At 35.7% G+C, this 18,778-nt stretch overlaps 1 protein-coding gene and 1 pseudogene across 1 annotated transcript; both read left to right on the forward strand.

Annotated features, from left to right (window-relative positions):
• The first annotated feature begins 897 nt into the window (after nucleotides 1–897).
• Nucleotides 898–4,587, forward strand: LOC131632034 (putative disease resistance protein At3g14460; annotated as a pseudogene).
• Nucleotides 4,588–7,823: 3,236 nt separating this feature from the next.
• Nucleotides 7,824–9,533, forward strand: LOC131632035 (putative disease resistance RPP13-like protein 1). The gene has a single exon (XM_058902801.1). The coding sequence runs from the start codon at nucleotides 7,824–7,826 to the stop codon at nucleotides 9,531–9,533; it is 1,710 nt and encodes a 569-aa protein (XP_058758784.1).
• The last annotated feature ends 9,245 nt before the right edge of the window (nucleotides 9,534–18,778 follow it).

Raw genomic sequence — 18,778 nt, forward strand, 5'->3', positions numbered from 1 at the left:
TTTCAGCAGTGATTGATGTGTAAACCCTCCTTACTTTTTGATTTGATAAAAAAATAATTGAATTTTTTCAAATCTTAAAAATCTATAAAACTACATTGAAATTTTAAAAATAATAAAATTCAAAATCTTAATTTTAAACAATATTTTAAAATAAATCTAAAAAGTCTATAATTCTCTAAAGCCTATCTTCAAAAACTTTTTTTTTTTTTAGTAAAGGGACTCCAATTTTATTCTTCTTTTACCTGTCTCGTGTCCATTTGTGAATTTAAATAATAAATTAAAACATCTAAACTTTGAACTTTATTAGGGGTGGAAAACGGACATGCCCGCCTCGTTTAGACCCGTCCCGCAAAAAAATAAGACGGGGCAGGGCGGTCATAGTTGAGAATGCAAGCCTAAAATCTTGGCCCTCCCCGTAGAAAACTGAAGGAGGGGCGGGCTAAATCCGCGGGCACTGCACTTTTTAAGTCAAAAATGAAAAATTTATGTTATTACGCATACCCGCAAAAGCCCGCATAAAAAATAGGGCGGAGCGAGACGGTCACATTAGAGGACGAGGGCTTAAAACTTTGGCCCGTCCCGCACAAAAGTGCCAACAAAACGGGCATGCCCAACGGGTCAGACTCGTTTTGCCACCCTTAAACTTTATTATTTTGTCTCATTTAATAAAAACAGATTTAATGAAAAACAAGAATATCATTGCCGGCTGATCTTTTAATTATTCTAGGTTAGGTGTATACTTCCCAAAAAGAAAACTCTAACAAAAGGAGCAAAACCGAAACAAGTCCAACAGATAACACTTTAAAAGAGTTTCACATATGATCATAGAATGTGTCCTATCTAAAAATGAGTTTTGTAAACCCATGCATGAGTTTTGACATAAATTGTGAATACACAATGGAATTGGATACTCTATTCCCACTATTACTAATTACTAATATAATAAAGGACCTCTCTCATTGTAATCATCGACCCTTTGATTCAGCTGAAGGGTATGTGCTACCAACCATATATATATATATATATATATATATATATATATATATATATATATATATATATATATATATATATATATATATATATATATATATATATATATATATATATATATATATATATATATATATATATATATATATATATATATATATATATATATATATATATATATATATATATATATGAAACTATAAAATGGAAATTATTGTCATTTTAAATCATACTTTTTGTGAATCTTAAGACATGTTGTTTTCGAAGTTGCCTATTTCCTTGACGAAAGCCATTTTTTACGGTATGATCATACCGATAAGCAGAACAAAATTAATTCTCGTTTAAGTTTTTTCATTGCACTGATTAAGTCTAAAACGGAAAATTTAATTCAAATATTACAAGGCTTAGGTTCAGGAAAACAACTTGGTGATGATGAATGTTCTATTTATGGAAGAGACTCTGATGTTAAGAAACTTAAACATCTTTTGTTGTCTAGTGATAGTAAAATAAGAGTCATTTCCATTGTTGGTATGGGAGGGATTGGTAAAACATCCCTTGCTAAGTACCTTTACAATGATCCACAAGTCAAGGAAAATTTTGAGTTACAAGTGTGGGCAGATGTCTCAAATGTTGTTAATGATTGGAGGGTTTTTGAAAACATTCTTGAATCTATTACTTCAAAAACAACAACTACCAGTAATGCCATTTACCCAAATTTTTTGCTGGTATTGGATGGTGTATGGGATGCAAGATCTGTCAATTGGGCATTATTGATTAATATCTTTAATGCCGGGGAAACACAAAGTAGAATCATTGTCACAACACGAGATGAAAGAGTTGCAATATCCATGAAAACCTTTCTTTCTGTCCACTATTTGAGACCCTTAAAAGCTGAAGATTGTTGGACTTTACTTGCCGAACATGCATTTGGAGAAAATGACTACCATCAACAACACTATCTAGAAGAAATTGGCACATTTGAAAAAGAAATGCGAGAAACAATTGGCAGAGAAGTTGCAAAAAAGTGTGATGGTTTACCATTAGCTGCTGTAGAACATGGGGCTCTTCTTCGCATTTCATTGAACCCATCTGATAGAAATTATGTGCTACAAAGTCACCTTCAGAAAACAGCTTATGATGTGCTAGCTTCTCTCAAATTGAGCTACCATTGCCTTTCTGATCCTTTAAAAGAGTGTCTTCAATATTGTTCAATTTTTCCAAAGAAGTCCATCTTAGAAAAAAAGATGGTAGTTCAGTTGTGGATTGCAGCCGGTTTACTAGAATCATCGTCCACAAATCAAGAAAAAGTTGGAGAAGAATACTTTGATGAACTAGTTTATAGGTCATTGATACATCGGCGATCTATTGGTGATGAGGAAAGAAACTTTGGAATGCACAACTTCGTCCATGATTTAGCTACAGAGGTTTCTTCTTCATACTGTATCGGTATGGACAAACATAACCTAGACGATAGGATGCAAAATTTCTCATACAGTAGAGGGACATATGATTCATATGATAAATTTGATAAATTATACGGAGTAAAAGGTCTGCGTACCTTTCTAGCATTCCCATTACAAGAACAACTGCCTCTTGGTTTGCTATCAAACAAGGTAGTGCATGACTTGCTGCCAAGAATGAAACAATTACGCATGCTGTCTCTGTCAAGCTACAAGAGTATCACCAAGGTTCCCAAGTCTATTGGAAATTTGTTAGACCTGCGGTACTTAAATCTTTCTCACACGAATATTGAAAGGCTCCCTTCTGAAACATGCAAGCTTTACCATCTGCAGTTCTTGTTGTTGGCAGGTTGTACAAGGTTCTTTGAATTGCCGGAGGACATGGGAAAATTGATTAATCTGCGGTACCTTGACGTTAGTAACACCGCATTGAGAGAGATGCCCGTACAAATAGCCAAACTAGAAAATCTCCACACTTTGTCCGACTTTGTTGTCTGCAAACATAATGGTGGATTGAATATTGTAGAGCTAGGAAAACTTCCCCACCTACGTGGAAAACTTTCAATCTCCCAGCTACAAAATGTTAATGACCCCATTGAAGTAGATCGAGCCAATATAAAGATGAAAGAACAAATAGACGGGTTATCTTTGGAATGGGATCTTGGTAGTACTTTTTTAGATTCACAAATTCTTGTACTTGAAAAGTTGCAACCTTCAACAAATTTGAAAAGTCTCACCATCAAAGGCTATGGTGGAATCAACTTTCCAAATTGGTTGGGTGATTCTTTATTTGGCAACATGGTGTATTTAAGAATCTCGAATTGTAATGATTGTTTATGGCTTCCACCCGTTGGAAAATTGGGTAATTTGAAAGAACTCATTATTGAAGGGATGCAATCAGTGGAGACAATTGGTATTGAGTTCTATGGAAGTGGTGGCTCTTCATTTCAACCATTTCCCTCTTTGGAGAGTCTACACTTTGAGAATATGCAAGAGTGGAAGAAATGGGACTTGATTGGAGGTATGACTACAACGTTTCCTAATTTAGAAATGTTATCTCTAAGAAAGTGCCCGAAACTGATAGTCGGAAACATAACTGAAAATTTTCCTTTCTTAACTGAACTTGAGTTAAGAGAATGTCCTTTATTGGTGCAATCAATTCCATTATCTGATCATGTATTTGGGCAACTGATGTTCCCTCTGAATTCTCTTCAACAACTGACTATAGACGGTTTTCCATCTCTGATGTCGTTCCCAACAAACGGTCTACCAAAAACCTTGAAACTTCTCATAATCAGTAACTGTGAGAATCTAGAATTCCTTCCTCATGATAACTTGCATAATTATGCATCGCTTGAGGAATTGAAAATATCTTATAGCTGTAATTCAATGATATCATTTACCTTAGGCACTCTCCCTGTCCTCAAGAGTCTGCTTATTGAAGGTTCTATAAATTTGAAATCGATATTAAGTGCAGAAGACGAGTCGGAAAAGAATCTCTCATTTCTTAGAAGCATCAAAATATGGGATTGTAATGAATTGGAGTCATTTCCCCCAGGTGAATTGGCAACTCCAAACCTTGTTTATATTGCACTGTGGAAGTGTGAGAAACTTCTTTCATTGCCTGAAGCAATGAACAATCTAGCTGGACTTCAAGAAATGGAAATTGATAATCTACCAAATCTTCAATCTTTTGCCATAGATGAGTTACCTAGCAGTTTACAAAAACTGTCTGTTGGCTTTGTTGGTGGGATTATGTGGAATAATGAGCCAACTTGGGAACATCTCACTTGTCTCTCGGAGTTGCGAATTAACGGCGATGATATGGTGAACACGCTGATGGAGCCATTGCTACCTAAAACGCTTGTGAAACTATGCATTTGTGGTCTTAATGGTACAAGCATTGATGAGAGGTGGCTTCAATATCTCACTTCTCTCCAAAACCTTGAGATTATTAACGCTCCCAAACTCAAGTAGATACCAAAGAAAGGATTTCCTTCATCTCTTTCAGTACTATGTGTGACTCGCTGTCCATTACTGGAAACAAGTTTGCGGAAAAAGCGGGGGAAAGAGTGGCGTAAGATTGCTCAAATTTCCTCCATAGTTATTGATGAAGAATTGATCACATGAGTCTTGTTCGAGTGAGTCTTGGAATACTTCTCTTTTTGTTTCTTTAATATTATGTTATCATCAATTATTGTGAATATCTGTAGTAACTTCAAAATACAATATTATAGCTTAGCTTAGTACTAACTCATTTATTTAATCATAGAATTGTATTTTGTGCCTCCCTTGCTTCTTCCCAAACTTGCTATCGTATACCATCAAGTTTGACACAGTATCTCTATGGGGGGTTTTTATCCTAAATTTTGTTTTTCGGATTCTATATATTTAGTTGCTTACCAGTTTATCTACCAGATTTGGTGGCTTACTTTATCTCTACCTTGTTTGCAGATCTAATAAGGGCTTCAAGTGTAATTGATGGCTTGCACAAAGATGGGAGCAGCAATATCTCTTTGATAACTTTTAACATTACTCATTTAGCTTCACATTTCTATGTGACTATTATATACTCTTTTCTGGTTTTATTCAGGATTCAGTAGAGATGATTACCGGAGTAACTACGACGAGCAGCTATTATCTGTCAGAGTTGATTTCCGCAACTGCTTTGATGATCCATACTCGGGTGACTTTTGTGCCAAAAACAATTTTTCCAGCTTATGTGGAGGTGTTGTTTGAAAAATCATGTTATAATTTTTACAATTCATTGTTCATGACTCATGAGTTGTACTTGTATGTGCATATTTTGATGTGAGAGACATGATGCTACTACTTTCATTCTTAAATATGCCTTCTTCCTAGTTATTCAGAAACTAATTTGTAGCTACAGCCTACAATAGCATTTTTATCTGAATTTGCTCTAATACCATTAAGCTTGAATTTGCAAGGAAATATAAGCTGTTATTTTCACATGAGACAGAGGAGTACTATTTTCTCTTTGAATTCAACTTCATAGGAGGCTGGACTATCTTCTTTTTTGGGATATAATAAACTTTTGACAGAGTGAATTTTCTGTTTGAAATCATTTGCAAATAATTGTCATTTAGTTTATAATTAATAGCAATGGAAATGTTATCAAATTCATTTTGGACTCTCCACTGTACCAAACCCCTCCAGTTGTGCAAATACAAACAAACCTGACATAAAAATAAGTATGTATATCATGGCAATCGGAGAAGAACAATGGCTACCAAAGCTTTTTAAGCTCTGATACCATGTTAATGGTGATAAACTCAGGAAGATAATGGAATCAGTTGTAACAGAAAGATGAAGTTTGTTACAAGTTGAAGTAAAAGAATGAACTAATTATTCATTGATTGAAAGAAAATTTACAAATAGAGTTTATATTCAAGCTACTTGAGCTGATAAACTAGAGGCTAATATAGCTTGTACTATGTTAGGATGCTAGAACCCTAAACCTAATAAAACTATGAAAAGCTGGAAAACTAAGAGAAAGATAAAACTAAACTATAAAAATTAAACTTCATTTCTTTTCATTGATATTCTAAATGTGTCAAAGACACTACATTATATAACATCCAAAATGGATAATAAAACTAAAAGCCCAAATACTATTAGAGCCCAATAATAATAATATTAATAATAATACTAATAAATACTATTATACCATCTATCATTGCCGCCGGGTTCACTTGAACCTTGTCCTCAAGGTTCTAACATTAACCCTCAAAATAATAGCAATAGATGAGTTTTTTTTTTTTTTAATTAGAAAAACAAACAGCAAATAAAAAAGGAATGAGTGGTTACTACTACTAAATGGATGGCAGGTTTTTAAATGTGAAGGTGATAACTTGGACCTAGTGCCACGTTGTATGTTTCAGTAGAGAGAGGATGGAAAAAATAACCACATAGCAAGAAAATAGAAAAGGAGGATGAATTAACCTAGGCCACGTGTTGATAAAATATTGGAGGTTGAGGTCTCACACGGATTGTGCTTCTTGCGGGCGGTTGAGATCAAAACGTGATGATCTAACGATGAGTATTGAGTTAACAATTTCAACTTCACCTTTCCCTTCATCTCTCACTACCACTACTACCATACTGAATCATCCGTTTCTTTCTCCTTCAGATTTTTTTCTTCTTTTTTTTTTCAAACAAAAAAGTAGAAACTATGAGAAATATTAAAATTATGAAAATATAAATTCGATAGTTTCGGTGGCGGTTCAGGCGGTGGTCGCGGCCGAGAACAGGTACATAGTGGGTATGAAAAAGATAATGAATTTAGTGATTTTGGCAGCATTGTTGTTTTTGGCGATGATGGTGTTGTTTTTGCCGATGAAATTGTGTTGTTTTCTAATGACAAATCTGATTTTTCTGATGGCAATGTTCTCTTTTTTAACAGTGGATCTTTTTTTTTCGAAATGGATGTCGGAGATACTGTCGGAGTTCTTGCTGGAGATGCTACCGGAGTGCTCGCCGGAGTTGATTTTATTGAAACAGAAACTTTTTTTATATCTTCTTTTTCTTCCTCCATCTGTTTTTTCACAATACTCAGAACATATTTTTCTTGTGTTTTTCTGAATGAATCACAAATATTCTGAATTTGTTCTTTCAACTCCTCTCTAGATCTGTTTGCGATTTCATGAGTCTCTGTTATATATTGTTTAATAATTTCTAGCTGGTGAAGTGTTTCTGGCTGTGAAAAGAAATCTGGAGATGAGGATAGTTGTTGAGGTGGAGCAGAAACTACGGGTTGTTGTTGATGGTGAAATTGAGGATATGAGGTTGGATAATAATATGCAGGAAATGGGTTTATGAATGGTGGGGTAAAAATTGTTGTTGTAGTGGAATAATGTGAGTGAGTGCATGGAGGAGAAAATGGATGGTTGTAGTAAGAATATGCCATGGGAGAGGTTGAGTGCAAGAATGAGAGCACCAATGTTAGGATGCTAGAACCCTAAACCTAATAAAACTATGAAAAGCTGGAAAACTAAGAGAAAGATAAAACTAAACTATAAAAATTAAACTTCATTTCTTTTCATTGATATTCTAAATGTGTCAAAGACACTACATTATATAACATCCAAAATGGATAATAAAACTAAAAGCCCAAATACTATTAGAGCCCAATAATAATAATATTAATAATAATACTAATAAATACTATTATACCATCTATCATACTATCTATACACATGTCACACTATAAGACTTAAGTGGATAATAAGACTTAATCTTAGTTGGCATTAAACTATTGGAAGACTAATATAAGCTAATAAAAGATTTTCTTCATTCTGTTGTCATTTCTTTCGCAAGCTATTCTTCTTCTTGTTACAAACAAATTAACTAATGGATTCTATTCAGAGAGAAAAATTCGCCTCACTCTCAAACTCTGTGAACCTGTTGTTAGAGTCCATATTTTCTGATGAGCAAGAGGATTACATCTGGAGCAAGAAAGCTGACCTTCCACTCTTGGAGAAAACACTGGTGGATCTTCAATATCTACTTCGTTATGCTAAGAACAAACTCATCCTCAGTCAAGCTATCAACAATTCGCTGGATATGCTGAGACGTGCTGTTTTTCAAGTTTCCAATTTGCTTCACGAAAACCAAATTTCAGGGTATGATGCCGCACTTACTCCTAACCAGCTCAAAAATAATTCTCGTTTAAGTTTTTTCACTGCACTGATTAAGTCTAAAACGGATAATTTAAATCAAATATTTCATGGCTTAAGTTCAGTTGGTGATGATGATTCTTCTATTTATGGAAGAGACTATGATATTCAGAAACTGAAACATCTTTTGTTGTCTAATAGTAGTGATGGTGATGGTAAAATTAGAGTTATTTCCATTGTTGGTATGGGAGGGATTGGTAAAACAGCCCTTGCTAAACTCCTTTACAATCTTCCTCAAGTTAAGGCCAAATTTGAGTTAAAATTGTGGGCAGATTTCTCAAATGATGTTGATGATTTGAGTATTTTTGAAAACATTCTTAGATCTATTACTTCACAAACAAAGAGTAATACTACAAGTGACATCAACACCGTCTACCCAAATTTTTTGCTGGTATTAGATGGTGTGTGGGATGCAAGATTTATCAATTGGACATTACTCATGGATCTCTTTAATGCTAGGGAAACAGGAAGTAGGGTCATCATCACAACACGAGATGACAGAGTTGCAATGTCCATGCAAACATTTGTTTCTGTTCACTATATGAGACCCTTGAAAGTTGAAGATTGCTTGTCTTTACTTGCCAAACACGCATTTAAAGAGCATTACTACCACGGACGAAGATTCTATCTAGAAGTAATTGACAGATTAAAAAAAGGAATGCAAGTAGAATTTTGTAGAAGAATGGCAAAAAAGTGTGAAGGATTACCATTAGCTGCTGTAGAACATGGGGATATTCTTTGTATCTCATTCGACGCAGATGTTTGTAATTATGTGCAAGAAAGCCACGCTCGGGAAACAGCTTATGAGGTGCTAGCTTCTCTCAAATTGAGCTACAATTTTCTTTCTGATCCTTTAAAACAGTGTTTTCAATATTGTTCAATTTTTCCAAAGAAGTCCATCTTAGAAAAAAAGATGGTAGTTCAGTTGTGGATTGCAGCGGGTTTACTAGAATCATCATCCACAAATCAAGAAAAAGTTGGAGAAGAATACTTTGATGAACTAGTTTCAAGGTCATTGATACATCGGCGATCTAATGGTGTTGAGGAAAGAAACTTTGGAATGCACAACTTCATCCATGATTTAGCTACAGAGGTTTCTTCTCCAGAGGTTTCTTCTTCATACCATATCAATATGCACAGACATAACCTAGATGATAGGATGCAAAATTTCTCATACAATAGAGGGACATATGATTCATATGACAAATTTGATAAATTATACAGAGTAAAAGGTCTGCGTACCTTTCTAGCATTCCCATTACAAGAACAGTTGCCTCTTGGTTTGCTATCAAACAAGGTAGTGCATGACTTGCTGCCAACAATGAAACAATTACGCATGCTGTCTCTGTCCAGCTACAAGAGTATTGTTAGAAAATTGGTATGATAATCCTGGATATCTTTAAGAATCGTGTTTGTTCACTTTCCGAACAAAGTATTTCGACCCTATTCTTGTCTGGGTTCACGAAATCTTTGCGGGGATAATTCTTGAAGAACAATCTGTTTCTGACAATAGAGAACAGATCAGAATGTAGAGAGGAAGTATGTAATTTCGTATTCCAAATCGAGACCAAAAGACTCCTTATATAGGAGACCAATAATAGAAACGAACAGACACACCTTTTCGGAAAAACAGTTATGTCTGTTGGAACGGGTGCAACTATTCAAATGAATTGTTATGTCCGTTTGGAAATGGTGCAACTATTCAAACGAATTTTTCGAACGGGGCGCTGCCCCGCACCCCGCCAGGGGCTACGCCCCTTGGAACTCCGTTTCTATTATTCATATTCAATTATACGTTTGGCTCGACGAGCGTGCACTCCGCACTACCCTAACTCGTTTCAAACTTAACGCATAATTGCATTGCCCTATAGTAAATCACATTACTACCTGTCGCTACCGCGAAAAATGGAATCAGAGTCGCCACTAATATATTCATCCCATCGCGGGAAAGGAATATCAGAAAACCTAACTCGAAACAAGGACAAGGTCTTTCGACCAGAGAACAGGGCACGGGAGTCGGTTACGCAAGGGGAAGGTGTTAGCACCCCTCACGCCCATCGTACTCGATGGTATCCACCTATGTTTGTTTCTATCTAAAGGGTGTCTAATGTCTAAAACCTAAATGCGAATGCATGCAAAAGAAATACGGGGAAAAGAAGGAATTATTTACAAGTGTGCTCGCTTAGGCCCCGCGACCCAATGCCTACGTATCCCTTACAAGGAATCAGAGCTACCGTGGTTCGGCTCCATAGTTTCCATTTGTTTTGTGTTTTTTAGTTGAACAGAGGTTAAGGTCACAATCCACGATGCTCGACCTTTGGAGACTTATACGCCTAATTCTGGAATGGACTCAACATGTTCTTAAGGAGAAAAGAATCTTGGGTTTGTGTTTTTTATGTAACTACATGATGAACAAAACCCAATACAAGGTTTCGCACCACTTCATCACTTTGTTTTAATTTGAGCCTTTATTAAGTGTTTTAAGTGTTTTTGGTTGGGTATTTTTTAAGGGAGTTTACTTTGCGATTAGAATCACATAAAAATGTATAATGATCGAGAAGCAGATTAGGGAATGAATCCCACTCACTTCTATCCCATTATATAATGTTCAAGAAACAGATTAGGGAATGAATCCCACTCATTTCTATCCCATTAATTAATGTTCGAGAAACAGATTAGGGAATGAATCCCACTCATTTCTCTCCCATTAAGTAGTGACCGAGAAACAGATTAGGGAATAAATCCCACTCATTTCTATGCCACTAAGTGATTGAGAAACAAATTAGGGAATGAATCCCACTCATTTCTCTATCACTTTCTTAATGTGATTCGCATCTCTATTTGTTAATGTTTTAATGTTGAAAAGAAAAAGAACGAAAAAGGGGAACTAACCTATTTTCTAATCTAATTGTTATTATAATTCTAAATCTAGTGTTAACATGGTGACTAAATTCTAAAAGGAGCATTAAAATGGTATTAACAAAGTAGGCCAGAAATATGGCCAAAAACAAGTAACAAAATCACACAACAATTATACAAAAAATAGCATGGAAATAGTACAAAAACAATTCAAGCATTAGTACAAAGTTAACCTAAAAAATACTACTATTTTTATGAGTTTTATTGGTGTTAAGGGAATTCTAGTTCAAGTCTAAATTGCACTTAAAGAACCTAAATTCTAATAAGCCTAAACTAGTATTTTTATCGTTTTCTATGTCATTTATTATCAACACAACTATAATCAAAGATATGTCAAACTATTTACATGTTTTTATTCTTTTTATGTTGCTAAGGGAACTCTTTATTACCTAAAAAATAGAACAAAAATTATGTCAAAAATCTACATCTAAAAAGGAAAATATGGAAACAGGGGGTGCGATATTGAAAATATGGTATAGAAAGCAATCCTGGGCGCAGGCCCAAAGCAATAGCCCAAACAGAGTTTTTGTCACAGATTTTTTTGGGAAATGCCAAAAATGGCGCCTGGGCCTCAGAAGGAGGTGCAATCAGAAATTCGGCCCAAGTGATTTTTGTGTTATTCAGATTTTCATATCCAATTCTAACATCATATTTTCAAATAATCAACAATTAATAATTAAAAAAAGAAAAGAAAAGGGGGAGATAGGGTTTACATGAGTGGCGATTAGAATTCTCCTTCCTCTCTCACTCGCGAACTAGAACGGCAGTGGACCTTCCTCCTTCTCCGGCGAGATTCCGGCAACCATAAACAAGAAACGAGCAATGTTTCGTCTCTTCGGTCAAGCTCTCCTCATCTCCCTCTGACAATCAGTGCGACGACGCCACTTCTCTCTTTCTCACAGACGCGACGGCGACGGTGGCATCATCTCCGTCTCTGGTCAAACACTCAAGTCTCCGTCTCAATTGATCCTCTCTCTCTCGGTTCGTTTCATCTTCATTTCTCTGCCTCAACACGTTCTTCCTCTCTCGCACTCATCTCGATTCTCTCGCGTTTCTCCGATTCGGACCTAACAAACTCATCAGGTAAACGCCTTCAATATTTTTGTTGCCTTTTCTTCTTCTTCTTCTTCTTCTTGATTTCTTCTGTCTTCTTCTATTTTTTGTTTTGAATTTTCTGATGCGATGCGTGGTTGCGTACTGAATTTGTTTTAGGTTGGTGTATGGTGATGAAGATGATGAGAGAACGATGAAGATTGAAGGTTATTAAGGGATTTCAGAGAGTAATCAGTGGGAGATTGAAGAAAATTCTCTGGTGATTGAAAGGGATTGAAGGTGATAATGGAGTGAAGATTGGAAGAAATGGTGGAGGAGAATGGTGGTGAAGAAGATGGTGAAGAAGGTGGAGGAGAATGATGAGGGCGAGTGAAGTTGAAGATTGAAGAATGTGAAGTGGATGAAGATTCTGTTATATAGGTTGAAGGAAGAAATTCAGTTAGAGGTTAGTTACAGGTTCTAAGTTTTTTTCTCTTTTCTGTTATCACTGAATCCTCTCTTTTTTCTCTTCTGGTTTTTCTGTTATAATCTGTTTTGTCGGTTGATAGGTAGTTAGGAATCAGTTGAGTCAGTTATAGGGGGTTAGAGGTTTGTTACATGTTGGGTGGAGATCAATAAACTGATTTTTTTGGTAGTTAGAATTGAATAGGTTGGTAGTTAAATTCTGTTATGTGTGTATGGATTCTGTTAGTGCAGTTGGGGAAGCAAGTTAGACTGAAGTTCTGTTATTGAGTTTGTTACAAACTGTTAGAAACTGCTAGGGTTGGTTACAAAGTAGTTGTTAGTTGGTTAGTGAATGTATGGGATAGCAGTTCTGAAATTTAGGCAGTGTTGTGAATGGAATAGGCTGAACTTGTGAATCACTTGTTGAATTTTGATATGTATGCAAGTCTCTTGTAGAAAGATGCAGGCCTTGATTTATTTGTTTTTTTGTGGAGTCAAATTGGATTTTGGTTAGATATGGGGTAGTAACTGTTATGGTTTTTTTTGTGAACTCATGTAGAATATATTGATTCTTTTGGAACTGTTTCGTGGTTTTTTCTCTCTGGGCTTGTATGAGGTTTAGTTGGATGGATGTATGAGCTGTATGTATTGGATTGGGATTTTGTATGATTTGTTTTGTTTTCGAAATGGAAAAGCTTGAAAATGCACTGCTCTTTGCTCTTGAATGTTTATTTTTTTACTGCATGACACTGAGTCTTTGTGTTGGTACAGGGCTGGTTCGATGCGGCTGAATTGGTTTGAAAATGATTTGGACATCGGATATATGGTGTGGATAGGAATGATGAAACTGAAGATGGTCCTGAACAAAAGACATGGTTTAGAATAGGCTTCCAACATTATGTCTTTAAATTTCAATTTTTGTGAAGATGTAATGATACTTTGGTGGGATTGGAATGGGTGAATGTATTTGTATTTTGAGATTGGTTTTTGAATTTTGTAAAGGGTTTTCTTTTTGATGTAGAACACTTGAACTTGGACATTTTGTAATGAGTATTTGAATGGATGTATGAATTGGGATTTGATAGTATGATTCAAACACTTGAATGATGATTGGTGTTCACGTGACTTAGGCTTGAAAATTGGATGATAATGAGCAGAAAAATGTATGGATCTTGAACGAATGGTTGAATGAATTTGAATAGAATTGCACCAATGCTTAACAAATCTTTTTGATGAATAATCATGCACGCCTTAGTCTTGTAATGGGAATACCAAGCACTTTCGATTACTCTTTTATTTATTTACGCAAATCCGCTTCAAGTTTTAATGAATAATCTCAAGTCCACTTAATAAACCTTCACTTCCAAATTTCAACGGCAAGTCATGAATCATTAATTCTCGGAATCTCAATTAACCCGCAATTGAAGTACTAAGTACATGATGCGAGCCAAAAGTTGTGTTGATCAAGATAAATGAACAAGTCAACCTCTCCTGCCATTACCCTTGTATTTCAACCCACCACAACAGTAATGCCTTGAGGAATTCTTGAAGAAGATAAGAATTGAAGCGCATAAGAACATATCGACATGAAATTCGATGAATCTCAGTCGAATTAATGATTGCAGACACCACATATGAAACTCATATTCCTCTTGCCCTTGGTGAATCTTCATAGAGGAAAACCTTGTAGCTTTAGGAGAAAGAAGCCCACAATGAACGACCATATAAAACCGTAGCTTCCAAGATCCTTGATCCAATGCAAAGTTATTGATTAATGAGGCATGACGTTATGTTGATGCCCTAATGGAGAGATGCATATGAAATGAGAAGTCTAAGCAAGTTAGGAATAAATATGTGGGCAAATTTTGGGGTGCAACACTACCAAAATACATTGATGATACTAAAACCACCAACAAACTCCCCCCATTTTAGTATAATCCTTGATTTACTTACAGGTATAACGATCAAACAAATGCATAGAAGAAAATATCTTACGATTGAATTTTCATCTTAGTACAAATACACATTCCAAATATTCGAAAATCGGGGTGTCGTAATGATTGAACCCGTCAATCCATTTGAATATCTAAAGATATAGTACACATATGTTTCTTACAATACTCTACTATTCATACTTGACACTTTACAAGCCATGTGTCCTTATCCATTAATAAGCATATAGGAAGCCAAGTCCAAGCTTCTTGAAGCGGCAAAACTTCATGCTCACATAGGTGATCCTTTTAATCTTGCACCTGCATTAGCAATTTTTCAAAAGAACCATTAAGAAGATATACTTCAACCTAGCCATCACTTGCAGGTCTGAGCACATACCTTGGAAAGATAAACACAATTGCTCCAATCTTTAACTATGATCTTTCCCCATTGAATTCTGCTTCTAACGTTGTATTAGAAGGGAATTGGGTATACCATAACTAATAGATTTAAATGGACCTTAATCTCATCCCAATTACCGACTTCTTCTCTAAGTCTCTTGCTAACCCCTTCGTCAAGTGGTCAGCTAAGTTTTGTTGCGACCGAACAAACTCAATAGATATCACCCCATTCATGATTAATTCCATAATCATACTATGTCTAATACCCAAATGTCTAGACTTTCCATTGTATATTTGACTATATGCTTTAGCCAGTGTGGCACTACTATCACAACGGATAGAAATTGGTGATATCGGTTTAGGCCATATCGGAATCTCATATACCAAGTTCCTTAGCCATTCTGCTTCTTTACCAGCAGCAGCTAATGCTACAAACTCAGATTCCATTGTGGAACTAGTTATACATGTTTGCTTCTTGGAAACCCATGAGATGGCACCTCCCCCAAGCAAGAACACCCATCCGCTTGTAGAGGATGAATCTTCAACATTATTTATCCAACTAGCATCCGAATAACCCTTTAACACCGAAGGAAATCCCATATATGACAATCCATAATTCATAGTACCCTTCAAGTACTTGAATACCCTAGTTATCGCATGCCAATGATGTCTACTAGGATTACTAGTAAATCTGCTCAACTTTCCAACCGCATAAGCAATATCCGGTCTAGTGCTAATCATAGCATACATCAAAGAGCCTATAGCTCTTGAGTATTCGAGTTGATCCACAGGTTTACCTGTATTTGGCATAAGCTTTTCTCCTGGATCCATGGGAGTACTTACTGGAGAACAATTTTCACAATTGAACTTCTTGAGTATTTTCTCAATGTAATGAGATTGCGTAATTACAATCCCCTTATTCTCCCGTTTAATCTTAATACCAAGAATAACGTCCGCTTCTCCCATATCTTTCATGGAGAACTTTGATGACAAGAAATTCTTTGTTTTATCAACTTGATTTTGGTCGGTGCCAAAGATCAACATGTCATCAACATATAGACAAATGAAAACTCCTTTACCGGATGTATCAAATTTGCTATATACACATTTGTCAGCTTGGTTTAGAATGTAACCATTAGACAAAACAACCTCATCAAACTTTTGATGCCACTGCTTCGGAGCTTGTTTCAGCCCATACAACGACTTAACTAGCTTACACACTTTATGCTCATTACCAGGCATTACAAAACCTTCAGGTTGCTTCATATACACTTCTTCTTCCAAATCACCATTCAGAAATGCTGTTTTGACATCCATTTGATGAATCACTAGATTATGAATAGCCGCCAAGGCAATCAACAATCTAATCGTAGTGATACGGGCAACTGGAGCATAGGTATCGAAATAATCAATCCCTTCTTTTTGTCTGAAGCCTTGGATAACTAATCTAGCTTTAAACTTTTCAATTGTACCATCGACTTTCATCTTCTTTTTGAAGATCCATTTGCAACCCAATGGTTTGCAGCCTGGTGGTAAATCAGATAATACCCAAGTATTATTTTCCATGATAGAACCAATCTCTTCATTAAATAACAAATCTTGGAAAAGGTTGGAACCCAATGTCTCTATCCAAGTACTCCTGTCAATGTAAAATATACCTTTTCGTTCAAATCCTAAATCGTATGATGCAATGGTCCAATGGCATTGGTTTTCTCTATACTTTTTTTTATTCAAATCAAATCCGCAGTTACACATATTGCTGTGTGTGACTTTGCATCTCCAACCATGCCATTCGTCGATGCCGCACAATCGTTCATGCAATTTTATTCACACACATACAGAGCCAATGTTTATTCATAATCATGAGAATTGTTATTTTTAAAATACCATGCACTAGTTACTTATTACCAGTTTTATGTATATATATATATATATATAATATATAATACTCATGTACCATTATGATTACTCTCAGTAATGTTTCAATTTCAATATGTAATGAAACTAAGCAAAATATATAATTCTGCTTACGCCAACAATCCAATTACGGCATTGCAACAAAAGTTTTAATTACTTATCCTTTTCAAATTTATTGCATTAATTTAATATGAATACTGTACCACATAAAAAACTATATATTTTATATAATACAATCTTCTGTCAAACCACACATATATTGCCAAACAGCACATGTGCTTCGTTCCAATTACGTATATGCCTTTTCAAAATTTCCTCAGACAAACAATAATACGAATAACAAAACCATGCATGTTCATTCAGAAACGCATATTAAAATAAATGACCCAAAATAAAAAATTTCAATTTAGGATCTTAATCAATAAACACGTACCCGAATACTTGATGTAAATTTTTCGTGTGTTCACCATATGTAAATTGTCTTTGAAACTTGTCCAATTTTCCGAAACTTTTAGTCATCTCCTTGACGGTGCTTCCTCCTCCAGCCATGATTATCAGAAAGAATACTTTGTTCGTTTGTTAGATATTTGGTATGATAATCCTGGATATCTTCAAGAATCGTGTTTGTTCATTTTCCGAACAAAGTATTTCGACCCTATTCTTGTCTGGGTTCACGAAATCTTTGCGGGGATAATTCTTGAAGAACAATCTGTTTCTGACAATAGAGAACAGATCAGAATGTAGAGAGGAAGTATGTAATTTCGTATTCCAAATCGAGACCAAAAGACTCCTTATATAGGAGACCAATAATAGAAACGAACAGACACACCTTTTCGGAAAAACAGTTATGTCTGTTGGAACGGGTGCAACTATTCAAACGAATTGTTATGTCCGTTTGGAAATGGTGCAACTATTCAAACGAATTTTTCAAACGGGGCGCTGCCACGCACCCCGCCAGGGGCTACGCCCCTTGGAACCCCGTTTCTATTATTCATATTCAATTACACGTTTGGCTCGACGAGCGTGCACTCCGCACTACCCTAACTCGTTTCAAACTTAACGCATAATTGCATTGGCCTATAGTAAATCACATTACTTCCAAAATACATTGATGATACTAAAATCACCAACAAGTATCACCAAGGTTCCCAAGTCTATTGCAAATTTAATAGACCTGCGGTACTTAAATCTTTCTCACACTATGATTGAAAGGTTGTCTTCTGAAACATGCAAGCTTTACAATCTGCAATTCTTGTTGTTGGCGGGCTGTAAAAGGTTCACTGAATTGCCGAAGGACATTGGAAAATTGGTTAATCTATACTACCTTGACGTTAGTAACACCGCATTGAAGGAGATGCCGGAGGACATGGGAAAATTGGTTAATCTACGCCACCTTGACGTTAGTGACACTGCATTGAGGGAGATGCCGATTCAAATAGCCAAACTACGAAATCTCAAAACTCTGTCCGACTTTGTTGTCAGCAAACATAATGAAGGATTGAAGGTTGCAGATCTGGGAAAATTTCCCAACCTACATGAAAAACTTTCCATATCTCAGCTACAAAATGTTAATGACCCCAATGAAGCTTTTAAAGCTAATATGAAGATGAAAGAACGAATAGACAAATTGACTTTGGAATGGGATTATGGTACTGCTTTTTCAGAACGACGAAATCATCGTATTGTACTAGAACACTTGCAACCCTCAACAAATTTGAAAAGTCTCACCATCAAAGGCTATGGTGGAGTCGGCATTCCAAATTGGTTGGGTGATTCTTTATATGATAGTATGGTGTATTTAAGGATCTCGAATTGTGATAACTGTATTTGGCTTCCACCCCTTGGACAATTGGGTAATTTGAAAGAACTCAATATTGATTCGATGCTTTCAATAAAAAGTGTCGGTATAGAGTTCTATGGAAGTGATGGTTCTGCTTCATTTCAACCATTTCCCTCCTTGGAG

This window comes from Vicia villosa, unplaced genomic scaffold (genome assembly GCF_029867415.1).
Source record: "Vicia villosa cultivar HV-30 ecotype Madison, WI unplaced genomic scaffold, Vvil1.0 ctg.000894F_1_1, whole genome shotgun sequence".
Classification (NCBI taxonomy): Eukaryota; Viridiplantae; Streptophyta; class Magnoliopsida; order Fabales; family Fabaceae; genus Vicia; species Vicia villosa.